This window comes from Anneissia japonica, unplaced genomic scaffold (genome assembly GCF_011630105.1).
Source record: "Anneissia japonica isolate Jap-2015-1 unplaced genomic scaffold, ASM1163010v1 scaffold287923_len1623670_cov205, whole genome shotgun sequence".
Lineage (NCBI taxonomy): Eukaryota > Metazoa > Echinodermata > Crinoidea > Comatulida > Comatulidae > Anneissia > Anneissia japonica.
Genome location: NW_022721637.1, coordinates 700,409 through 713,639, shown reverse-complemented (window position 1 = coordinate 713,639; position 13,231 = coordinate 700,409). Strand labels below are relative to the sequence as shown.

Genomic DNA, 13,231 nt, shown 5'->3' with positions numbered 1-13,231 from the left:
ACTGGGGGTGCTTTGCCCTCCCCTAGATACGCAACTGTTGCAGATAGGTAATTAATGCAGATTTTTTCATTGCGCTTGCAAATAAGCTGTGTTTATCGAGATCTTTAATCAAAGGCTGATTGACATTGGTAATTTTAATATCATCCATGTCTAAGTTTTCAATGTCATAAATACCATTTGAAAAAATTTCTTTAACTTGTTTTAACCAACCCCATTTGATACTTTTTTCTCCTGCATTTAACATAGCTTCTAGTGCTTTACGTGACCATCGATCGGTTTCAAAGTTTACAAGTATTTTACAAACTTTATACGCTGGCAGTTTTGCATAGCCTCAAGAGATTGCCATCCTAATTCCACATGTAAAACCTCTTTGCTAGTGTATCTTGACGCCCTAAGTATAAATCTGGCCATATTTAAAGTCAAGGCTATGGAGGAAAGAAAAAAATTGATGTGTTCTCCCTCTCTTCCCCCCCCCCCTCCCTCTCCCCCCCCCCCCCCACTCCCTCAGTTTTTAAATATTCAAAAATTTGTATCCCATTAACAGTTGTATAACATATAACATCTGGAACCTGGCTTTTAAAAGGGTTATACTGTAAAATTTGTTTGGTCTTATCTGTGTCATATGCGCAGTATTCTGCTGTACAATAATAATTTTCTATTTTCGAAAAGTGTTTAAAATAACAACAAAATAAGAACATTTTGAGTTCTGAAATTGGCAAAAATAAGAACACTAAGCCTGGGCAAAATGTCATGATTCTTATAAAAAAAAGTTAGGTCAAACTTGAGGAAGACATCCATTACGGAAAATCTATCTTGCAATGGTACATACCAAACTTGGCCTCATGTCTCAGTTGGGAGCTGATTAACAGAACGGGTACATGGTCTTGCCTTTTATTGGTGCCTAATGTTTTTATAAGGTCACCAGTGACTCACTAAAGAATTCTACACTGTGTGCATAATATCCTTTAAAATGGTAACTAAAATGGCTTTTTTTTTCTGTGTATTTGAAGGAATTTAAATATTTACAAAGTGACCCTACATAAACAAAAACAAAAATTTCAAGGAACAAAAAGATCCTAAAAAAAAAAAAAAATAATCCCATAAGTTTTTTTTAAATTATTATCTAGTTTCCTACCTGTCATGTTAATGATAATGGTGGGATATTTGTAGTGCGCCTTCCACAATAAAATCGTCTCAAGGCGCCGAAAAAAAGGTAGGACCAAGAATTTAAAAGAAATTAAATTATATTATATCTTATATTAAAGAGCCTATATTAATTACTGCATTGGTGTAATTTTACTTGCATCTGCATACTGTATTCATTTCACACAATGTTTTTTTTCTGTGTATTTGAAGGAATTTAAATATTTACAAAGTGACCCTACATAAACAAAAATTTCAAGGAACAAAAGGATCCTGAAAAAAAAAAAATCCCTTAACTTTTTCATTATTATCTGTTTCCTACCTGTCACTGCGTTGGTATAATTTTACTTGCATCACCATGGTACAATTATAATTTTCCATCTTATTAATAAATGACAACATTACACAAAGACAACTAAGAAAAGCATCACTTAATCTGAAGCATCCAATGCTCCTTAATAAGACCTATCTGGAGGGTCCATCAAAATTACAGTAACAAAAATTAGTCAATACAACACATTATGAAAATATTTTAAAACAATGCCTTTATATTCTATGGAAAAAACCACGGAAAAAAAAGTAACAATAAAATTAGTAAGATGACGACATTTCAAGGAATTGGTGAACAAACATTTAAAGTGGTCTGTTCATGATAGGAAAACACCTAATGGGGTTATGAGATAATAATTAAAATATTTATTTCTTATTTCATAACCCCGTGTCAATCTATCTACAAAAATCAGAGTTGAACTGTCTAATACCCTGGGGATAAAAGAAAATGTCTATCTGTCCGGAGGTTCAATGCAGAGTCCTGGTTCAGTTGGGGACCATCATCATCCATTATAACCCGGAAAATTGATATTTATACACACTCGTATTGCGCATCCTGGAATGACCACTACAGAGCTCTTCATGTAAACATTCACACCTATTTTATATCTTTGTGGTATCAGTAGCACACCCCAGTTCCTCTCATCATATTATTTAATCACAGGAAACAATACACCCACTCCTTAACAGTTAAACTCATTTCAAAGTAAAGCCACAACACAGTGGGCCGCACCCAACGGTATCAAAATCACATGCTGTCACACCTACATCCTGATTCCTGTTTATTGTTAAGATATTACCACTCAGATAAAAATGTCCACCTCACCCTTTGCTACTGTTTATATCACAGATTGTACTTCTCCATAACCTACATGTAGTTCATAAATTAATATCATAGTGTACCTAATAAGATATGCAATTGCAATAAAAACGAATAGGCTACAGCATGTCAGTAAATCATCCCATCCACACTTTCGAGATATCCTCATAAGCACACTTCATGGAGTTAATCTCATTAATTAGATTTTTTATCAATGAATGACAAAAACAGATGGCTAATTTATTTTTCTAAATTATAAATATCTTCTTAATAAAAAATTGTAATTTCAGTACCGAAATTGTATGAAGTTTGAAAGCTTAACATATATTATAAAAAAAGAGGAATTTGGATTTTGAAATTCAGTCTGAAAATGCCATTTCTGGCCATCTAGAAGAACCAGGACATAAAACTTTGGACCTCTTCCCCAACCATGTTTGGGATAAGGTTGTCTGGACCCTCCATCTGTTAAATTCCCTTCCTGTTCCCCCTCTATTTCAAATTCCCGGATTTGCCACTGCTGTTTTTGGTTTGTCACAAAGTACAAATAATCATTACAGCAAGGCTATACACACCTTAATGAATTCAATCATCAAACAGTATTAAACACGCACACAAAGTTATAATGTTTATGAACACCCACTCACATAATGTACTTGGCATTTACCAATATGAGTTGACTATACTCTGTTAAAACAATCAAAAAACTCTCGCAGACAATTTCAATAAGAGTACTTTATTTGCCATCACTTCATTCTGTTTTTAACAGACATAACATACGAGAAACTAATGATACATGGGTGTGTTGGCAAACAAGTTAACTTGATTAGCCCATTTAGATGCAATTATGTTTAGAGAGTTAATATTTAGGTACAGTTCAGGCAAGCGAGGGCCTAGCATTTAATCTGAGGACGCGCTGCAAGAGGTAATAGAAAAATGTCAAATGCCCGAAACCAAAACATTAAAGAAATTTTAATTTAAATCTTGGTTATGATAATATGTACTATAGGGCTTAGGGCTAGGACCTTCAACTTTGGGATAATACAAATCTAGTAATTAACAAACCTGTTTACAGAAAATACAAGTTTGCTAACTATGGTACAAATATCTAAGCATGTGATACATATACTTTAGGGAAAAGACCATGTTAATTGAACCATTCATTTGGAACAATAATATTTAGTCAACTTGTACCCATGTTTAATCGCCTCATAATTTTCTTTACTCTCCAAGTATTCTTAGGCATTTTTTTTAAATGGGATCATTCCTCTTGTCCACTTTCCTAATTAGAGTAGCCACCAAAATCCAATTTATATGCATAACAACTTTTATTTGCACATGATCTCAATTATAGCGGTAAATATAATAGGTCAAAGTTGACCATATATAAAAAGACCATTCACACAGTTACTGTTTCTACAAAACCAAACCCTGTTCAATATCAAACTAGCTTCTCTGTGATTCTAGTGTGGACTGGATCAAAACCCTTAAACCCATGTGTAGGGGAAAAAATGCCCTCATAGCTTTTAGCTAATATTACTGGCATGTCAATCATAATTTAATATTTGTTCTTTCATTCATGATTTAATAGAAATCTGGTGATAAAAAGGCTTTCATAAGAATATAGACATTCACCACATTATAAACATTATCCACATCTCATTCTTATGATGCCAAATATCTAAATGTTCCATCTAAATCTCTTCAAAGTTTTGTAATTGTAGCATTCTGATTATTAATTATAAAATGATTTATTTGAATAATGATTTTGTCTTTGATATGTACAATATACAGAAACTTTGAAAATATTATTTTTTTATTATTGGATGAATAATAACGTCTTATGGGATTAATTTTACTTCATCACTGGCATCGCTACAGCGGCTTTAGAGTGAGTAACATCCTCAGACTTCCATAACTGGGTGACTGTCTTTATTTGGGTGTAAAAGTTGATACCCTGAATAAAAACAAAGCAAAGAAAATTATGTCCACCAGGTTGTAGTACATAGATCTTCCACAAGTATCAACTCAGCTGATATAATCTTAGATCTTTTTCTTTTATAGAGCAAGACAAATATTATTATCATCATCATTATTATTATGATTTTGTTTTTACTGTTAACATTAATTACTGTACGTCTTAATTAGTCAAACAAACCTGTTTGCCGTAGAAATTGGTGTCACCCATAAACGACCCTCTGGACCCTGTAAACGAGAACATTGGTAGTGGTACAGGAATAGGAACATTGACACCAACCTACAAAGAAGAAAGATATGTCAACATTATTTCAGATTCATTAGTGTCGATCATACAAGTGCATCTAAATCCTGTAATCAGTTGTGGTGCTTAGTACTCAGGTACTTGCTTTTCAATGCTTTATACGGTCTCTTGTCTGAATTTTGTAGAAGTCAGTTGGGACTGACTAACCCCACAGACAACCTGCCTTCTCTGCCTGGATGTAGTTAGAAGAAGGGTTTTGAAAGACTCAAAAGAATCAGCCGATTTGATGTTTTGAGTAAGACCATTAAAGATATGCTGTCTGTATATCAAGTTCACAAGACCAACACAATCTACTTTTGTGATGCTTCATATACACAACCACATGACCAACACCACAACCATCAACACAACCACCTCAACCATCAATATCACCTCAACCATCAACACAACCAAAACTATCAATACCAACACTACCACAACCATCAACATCAACGCAACCATCAACATCAACACCAACACCACCACCGCAACCAACAATCAAATAAAAACTTACTATATTGTCTTTTATTAACTGTTGAAACTTGAACATGATCTGCTGCCTGGAGAGTACTGATTCTGTCTCTTATACACATCTAGATGTGTATAAGAGACAGTCCAGGTACAGATATCTCGCGTCCATCAAGCAGCAGATTGGCGCCCTCATCTACACCAGACTGAATCAGGGTACAAATACGATCCTTGGCCTGAGGCGAAATGACTGGTCCCAAATCTGCACCAGGCTGGTCTCCTTCATGAAAGAAAATAAATGTTAGGTCAGCAATGGTCGCCTAATCAAATAAGCTTATATAATTAAATGAATTTGCAGTAGTTGGTTTGGTGCATTTTCTTGATACTTTATTAATATTTTGCATAGGGCATAGATAGAGAGAATAATGTGCTATAATAATGTACTGGGTGTATCGTGCTTGCGTGCGGAGCACATTACTGTATGAAAGGGAGACCTGGTCACTGTATGCACATCAATAATGTCGACTAAATGCCTTCCATATGCACAGTCTCAGACGAATCCTAGGTATCACATGGCAGGACCGAATACCAAACAACTATGTTCTGAAAAAAGCAGGAATTCAAAGCATGTTAGTTCTTTTAACCCAACAACGCCCGAGATGGCTCAGCCATCTCAGCCTACTGCAGGATGGCAGAATCCCCAAAGACATTTTGTATGGGGAGCTAATAATTAGTGCTCGACCCTTTGCAAGACCTGTACTCTGCTTCAAGGACGTCTGCAAACGCAACATGTAGGCTTGTGACACCATTACCCTGGGAAGCCACTTGCCACTTCACAGGATCGCAGCAGCTGGAGGCAAAACATCAAGGCATAGTGAGAAGCGTACAGAAGAGAACCGAGTTGTGGAAAGAAAAAAAGAGTGCGCCGACACCAGAGGTCGACATCAAAGCTACCACCACCAGACACTTACTGTAGTTCACCTGCAGAAAATTAACAAGATCTGCTGTTCAAGGATCAGACTATACAGCCACAGCAGGAGATGCAAATTCAAAGCCCAATACCTCAAAATAATGAAATTAATTTAACAAAAAAAATAAATAAATAATAAAACTAATTTAATAATAATAAAATTAGTCTAATAAAGAGATACAACTCCACCGCCAGATACAATAAACTTACAACATTAACTTAATAATAAAATTTAAAATTTATAATAAAAGTATCTTAATTATAATAATAAAATTAATTTAATAAATAAAATTCTGAAATTGTAACAATCTTACAACGCATTATCTCCCGAGACACACAGATGCCATAGATTATGTTATCTGTCCACTGATGTTCTACTCTGGGCCTAGACCCTTCTATCTTGCTACCAAGGCCAAAGAAGGCCAAAGCCAGTATTGACTTAGTATGGGAAATTAATCATACCAGCATTAACTTTCAATTTCTTTGAACGCTCCAATAGGTCAGGAATCCAGTTCTTTGCCTCACCAACGAATACAGCTGTTGACAATGCCATACAACGCTGCCCTGCTGCACCAAATGCTGCCCCAACAAGCTGAAATAAATAACGTTAACCTTAATTACTGCTAGCTCAGCATGGGATTAAATGCATGTGGGAGTGATGTTACAAAAATAACTAAATAAAACAGTAAAAAGTAAAAAGTATACCTGGTTCAAGGTGTTTTCTTTGTTAGCATCCGGCATGATGACACCATGATTCTTGGCTCCCATGTTTGCCTGTACTCTCTTGCCACTTTTTGATCCTCTCTCGTAAATATATTTACCAGCTTGATCAGAGCCAACAAATGAGATTGCTCTGATGGTAGGATGATCACAGATGAAGTTGACAGCTGGATGAATGAAATTAAAGTAATATTTCTATCTTATTCATTGACCATTAGAAAGTATATATATTTGGGGACAAGCACAAACAAGGCCATTGATGGAAGCATCTTTCCACAATTTCTTAGTTGCTGTAAAGGTGAATGAACTTACAGAAATAAATGTAAAAAATTTGCAAATGAGCTTATAAAACCATTTTAAATAACATGTGAACATACCATCATGCTGGCCATGTATGACGTTGACAACACCATCAGGGAATCCAGCTTGTTTCGCCATCTCCACCAGCATCATGGTTGCACCTGGATCTCGTTCAGATGGTTTCATAACACATGTGTTACCACATACAGCTGCCATTGGGAACATCTATGAAAATAGATAAGTCAGTCTAAGTATGTGAACAAGAATTTCATTTCAGCTGCAACATTATGGAATTCCCCCATGGGGCTTGAGTGTGTGTTCCATGTGCTTGATCCTGTGATCTGGGGGTAATAATGTTCAAGCGCCTCGAGGTTGTGTCAATGTGAGGCACTATATAAATCCAGAATTATTATTATTATTATTATTTGCTCATTTAGCTTAAACTCCTAATTGGTGAGAAGGGGATTAGTGCATATCAGTGGTTTAACCAGAAAAACGAAATAGGCTGTCCAAAATATGCTTTAGTTTAATGCACCATTTGAAAGATTCGAAGAATATAAAGAATTTGCTAAAGTAGACCAGGCCCTACTAGGCTAGACGGAGTTGAGAAAGCCAAGCCATCACGATAAAAGTCGCCGTCCTAAACAATTGTTGGCTTGCCCAAAAGACGGGCGTACAGCTCGCTGGCTAAGCCCTTGGTAGATATCTATTTCCTTTGTTTATTTACACTGTTAAAAACTTTTCTTAATTATAGTTACAAAGAATATATATGTTTCTGCCGAACTTTCTCAAAAAAATCTTATAAAACTTGGAGGATAATTAGTAAACTTACCCATAATGGAATCATAGCGGGGAAGTTGAAACTGCAACCAAAAATATAAAGTATTCAGTTATACTTTAACTTATTTTAATCCATTTCTTGCTTTCAAACTGTAGTATAAAGTGCTATATAAACACATTATATCAAAAGACATACAAAGACACCAACAATTCTGATCATGTATGTCTGAAATCAAACACACACAGACTAAAATAAAATGCAAAAAAACTTTAAAAACATAAATATTATATTTCATATTGTTTTTATACATACGGAGTAATTCCTGCAACAACTCCCAAAGGAAGTCGCATGGTGAAGGTGTCCATATCCTTGGAGATGCCGGGAAGAGTTTCACCGAGTTGAAGTGATGTTATACTGCAAGTGTGCTCCACCACCTCTATAAAGAAACCAAGGTAAATTCAAGGCAACCTTTTTCTTAACTTCCCTAGTAGCCTGCAGCTTCTGTATTTTATTATCAAACAAGGAGAGACCAGTCAAAGTTATTTGAATAGCAGGTACTGTAACTTGCCAACAACTTTATTCTAAAACATTTTCAGTCATAGACTATCATTAAGCTATTTATAAGTGCAGTACAGGCTGCTTGTATTTAAGATATTTCAGCTTAATTATGTTATATAATATTTATGTGGGAATGTAATTTTGTTTAAGTACTCACGCAGTCCTCGTAAAACATCTCCTTCAGCATCTGCAAGAGTCTTGCCTTGTTCAAGTGTAATGTTTTTTGCAAGTTCACCCTGTGATCAAAATGTACAATATTTATGATGACACATTTAAATGCAAGTGCAGACAATTTCATCCGGTTTCAATATGTGTAAAACAATTTTTGTAAATAAACAATTTAGTGTGTACAAAAAACTTTGACTTCGCCACATTCCCATTATAATGGTAACAATGAATATGCTAACAAAACACCACCACAACCATACGACCAGCACCACAACCATCAACACAACCACAATCATCAACACAACCACCTCAACCATCAATATCACCTCAACCATCAACACAACCAAAACTATCAACACTACCACAACCATCAACATCACACGCAACCATCAACATCAACACCAACACCACCACCACCAACCAAATAAAAACTTACTATATTGTCTTTTATTAACTGTTGAAACTTGAACATGATCTGCTGCCTGGAGAGTATTGATTGGTCAGCCCACACTGGGAAAGCATCCTTTGCTGATTGTACTGCTCTTTCCATTTCATCTTGTGTACATTTTGGTACCCGTGTCACAACTTCATTTGTTGCCTAATAAAAAATAGTATTGAATGATATTAATATAGATATTACTATCTCAAAAATTCAAAATCACAAAAGAAAATATTTATTAAATCAACAAGAGGCACTATGTCAATCTAAAATTATTATCATTAACATTTTTTTTTATCATCATCACAATTGCCACTACCACAACATTATTTTGTTAGTATTATCATAATAATCAGTGGATTACACAGGAAACATTATGCCTCATTCACCTTTATCCCCCAATCACATATCACCCCAACAAACTGCTTTGACTTCAACAATCACAATTCTTGTTCAATTATATTCTTGAACACTACAGCCCTACTCCAAAATCCATCAAAAAAATTCCTTTCTCTGCTATTTATAGTACTTACAGGGTTGTGCACATCAATCCATTCAGTTGTTTTAGACTCGAGAAACTGACCATCAATAAACATCTTTGTTGTAGGCTTAATAAAAAAAAAAAAGCTTTATCAACTTCAAGGTTATTACTTTCTTCTAGCTGCAATCAGATAAGTATACATAATTTTTTTTTCCCCACCTAGGTCTTAATAAATTGTAAACATTTATTAGTAATCAAATTTCAAAATATTGTAGTGAAATTCTTTGGACAGTTAGATTTCCTTCAGTCCTTCAGGATTATTTTGGGAAACCAATATGATCATTATGATCAAGCACTTTCACTGTTGAATATAGAAAAATTATGTAAACGCAGAGAAAGCTTATGTCTTAAATTTGCACAGAATCTTGCTCATCACCCAATATTTCAAACCTGGCTACCCAAACAAAGACACGAGTTAGTTAAATACAATCTTAGAAACTCAAGGATCACTCCATTTTATGCTCGAAAACAGAACGGTTCCGAAGAAGCCCGATACCTTACTTTGTTAAACTTTTGAACAAGTAACTACTATGTTCATTATTTATACATTTGTAAATTTTGATATAATAATGATCCAATCAATTTTTTATGTCCACTCTGGTTGAGGGATATTGGAATAAGACTTGGTGTTGATGTGATCATTTGAGTTTCTGTCCTGTAATTTGATTTAATGTACTGTCTACTTTTTTATATATCCATGTTTAAATTTGATTTAATGTTGACGTGATCAATTTAGTTTACATTTCTTTTTACTCGTTTTTACCTGTAATCGTGTAATTTCGCTTTTTAATGTACTGTTTTAACGACTCCCACTAGGGCAATGTAAATAATGTGCAATTTAGATTCGTCTACAATACATTATACTGCCTTCTGTTCCCCTGTTATTTATTTATTCACTTACTCATTTTTTTTTAATGGTAATTTTGTTGCTTTTATGACATATCGTAATTTTAACTTTTTTGCCTGAATTTTTTATATTGAATATTTTTGAATAAAATCCATGAATGAATGAATAAATGAATGAATAAATAGTATTTTTTGCTGTTGATATGCAGGCCTTTCCAATCCCAAACAAGCAAAATATTGATATTAATCGCAGCTGCTATGATATTAATTGTTTGAACTTCCCAACGTATAGCTCTGAATCCAGTTCTGTGCATGCTGTGGTCAACATGGTTCATAAAGAAAGGAAAAAGCACATTATATCATAGACCCATAATACTTACAGCTCCATGATGACAATATCTCCTGAAAGAACCAATCACCTGAAAAGACAAGGTCAGTGATACAATCTTGTTATTTGCTACGCATAATTCTGTAACAAACTTTCTTTGTGTACGAATTTTATCAACGATGTTGGTATACAAAGGCTTTGTGATTAAAATGACTAACAACATTTAATACAGTAGGCCTGGCCATATATTTTAAAAGCATGCATCAAGAGAGGAACTTTAGATTCTAAAACTAATCCACCAGAGCCTTTGATTCCAACTCTAGACCTAGGCCAGAATATACTAAAATTAAAGTATTGAACATAATTGTTTAATAAGTTGACAAATAGATTAAAACAGGACAAGGCCAAAAGCAAAAAAGTGAACCAGCAGTATATGCCAGTACAACACAATCATCATACACACTTTTTTTTTTGTAATGATTGAGACACTTTTATTTTATTATACATAAATTCCCAGTGGAAACAATATTTTTTTTTTCTGGACAATAAAGTTATTTTGTATCAAAATAGGCTTGGCCTACCATAGGCCAAAGTCATCATCATACTATTAAAAAAGTAAAAAATAATAAGATCTCCCACCCAAATCTGTCCCAACACATCAAATTTGCACAGAAAATCAATAGGAAAATAGGTGTGCAGAATTAAAGATCAGAATAAGTTAGAATCTGTTCAGCAACATGCTACAAAATTGATTCCAAAATTAAGAAGCCTTACCTACGAACAACGGTTAGAAACTATTGATTTACCAACAATAGAAGACTCTGCGGTGACATGATTAATGTGCATAAATATATACAAGGCTATTAATGTGAAGATATAGGAAGTTTGACAGCAATTGCTGTAGCGAAAGGTCCTTCCACTGCTGAATTGTAAATCCCAGGCTCAACAGCAAGCGTTTTGCTGTTGAGCCACATGACCCAGCAATGGATTATGCACTTACATTTATGGAATATGCCTAGGCCTATTCTTAAACAATTTATGAAGCTTGTTGCTGCAGAAGAGTAAATTGCTGTATTAAAGCCATAGCCCACAGGTACTATTTGCTATGGAGCATTTTGAGGAAATTCGAACCCTGAATCGCTTAAAAAAATTCTGCAAAAGCGTACGAGCTAACCCCTGAACAGTTTGCAAACCGTCCGCACATTTTAAAAATGTGCAACATTTTTCTCCTTTGCAGTCTTCAAATTGTAAAACCACGACATCATCATTCTGCTCTAAGCTGGCTGCCAAGCCAGACTAGGCCTGCGCCCAGGCCTACCCCTAAAAGCATGCATGGACTCCCTGGCCTAGTGTAGTACTAGGCCTAGTAGTAGTAGTCTAGCCCTAGGCCTGGATCTTCTCCTGTTGCAAAGCTATGCTAAGTACTACCTAGGGCCTGGGGCCTAGGCTACTCAGTCATGTGCTCAACTCTAGAGAGCCCTTTTTTGTATTATTGCATTCCACACTGTCATACTACTTTTCTCAATGCTGTTATGGGCACAATTCTACACAAAAACCAGACCTTTGGTATTCTTCTGTTTAAATTAATGAACCCAGACATCGTCAGTTTTAGGCCTGAACTTATGAAACCGTTCACCGTGCCACCGTGTCGTACCAGTAAAATCGTGTCTAGAGAGGGTCGGATACTGTACAGCCGATTTACACCAGACTGGATTGCTATGTATATTAATATTCATGAGTAACGAAGGCGTGGCTCTTCCTCCATTTTTAGTTTGGGAAAATATTTTCTGAATGTAACATCGCGTCAACGTATGTAAATTTGCATCACTTTATCGTATTTCGCGACAACTTATGCTAATTCGCGTCAACTTTGATGTTTCGCGTCGAAATAATATGCTGAATTGCGTCACCATTTATGCTAATTTATTATACTTTTCTTGTAATATCTACAGATTTATAAAAGATAAAATCCTTAGATAAAAACAAAGAAAAATCGAAATTTAAATATATATCAACAAAAAGAAGTTGCCACATGGTAATTACAAAAAAAAAAAAAAAAAAAAAAATGAAAGAAATCTCAATAATGTAAATTAAATATGCTAAATTAAATTTAATACAAATATGAATACCTTAAAATTTTAAATGGATGTAGGGTAATGTTAAGGCAGTATCAGTTACTTTATATAGACAGCTTGATTCAATTATTTATTTTATATATACTGTATTTATTTGAATAAACAGGGCATTTATTGTTGAGAAGGATGTTTAAGGTGGAATTTATTTGAGGGAAGTGTTTATTCGAGGAAGGTGTTATTTTTTTTTAGCGTAAAAGGGATATATATATACTTAAATAAACACCCTTTAATTTCACTTTGAAAAAACATATTATATACCGTCAAAATGTGTTATTGAGTAGTCATAAAGATTTATTGATCCCAACTAGGTAATAGTAATTTAAGTAATAGCAGTCATTTATTAAACGTAGGCCTACACTTTTAGAAGAGTGTCACACGCCAATTGACAGTGAGTTCAAAAAGATACAAGTCCTTATTTTTCCAGATT

The 13,231-nt window shown here is 34.5% G+C and overlaps 1 protein-coding gene across 1 annotated transcript; it reads right to left on the bottom strand.

Annotated features, from left to right (window-relative positions):
* Nucleotides 1-3,010: 3,010 nt before the first annotated feature.
* On the bottom strand, nucleotides 3,011-12,352 carry LOC117111674 (probable methylmalonate-semialdehyde dehydrogenase [acylating], mitochondrial). The gene is given in 13 exon segments (XM_033254650.1): nucleotides 3,011-4,247; nucleotides 4,449-4,611; nucleotides 5,061-5,298; nucleotides 6,451-6,580; nucleotides 6,694-6,875; nucleotides 7,086-7,233; nucleotides 7,841-7,871; nucleotides 8,102-8,225; nucleotides 8,505-8,583; nucleotides 8,952-9,113; nucleotides 9,488-9,562; nucleotides 10,722-10,760; nucleotides 12,231-12,352. Coding segments are annotated over 13 exon segments (1,512 nt in total). The 5' UTR covers nucleotides 12,270-12,352; the 3' UTR covers nucleotides 3,011-4,145.
* Nucleotides 12,353-13,231: the final 879 nt, after the last annotated feature.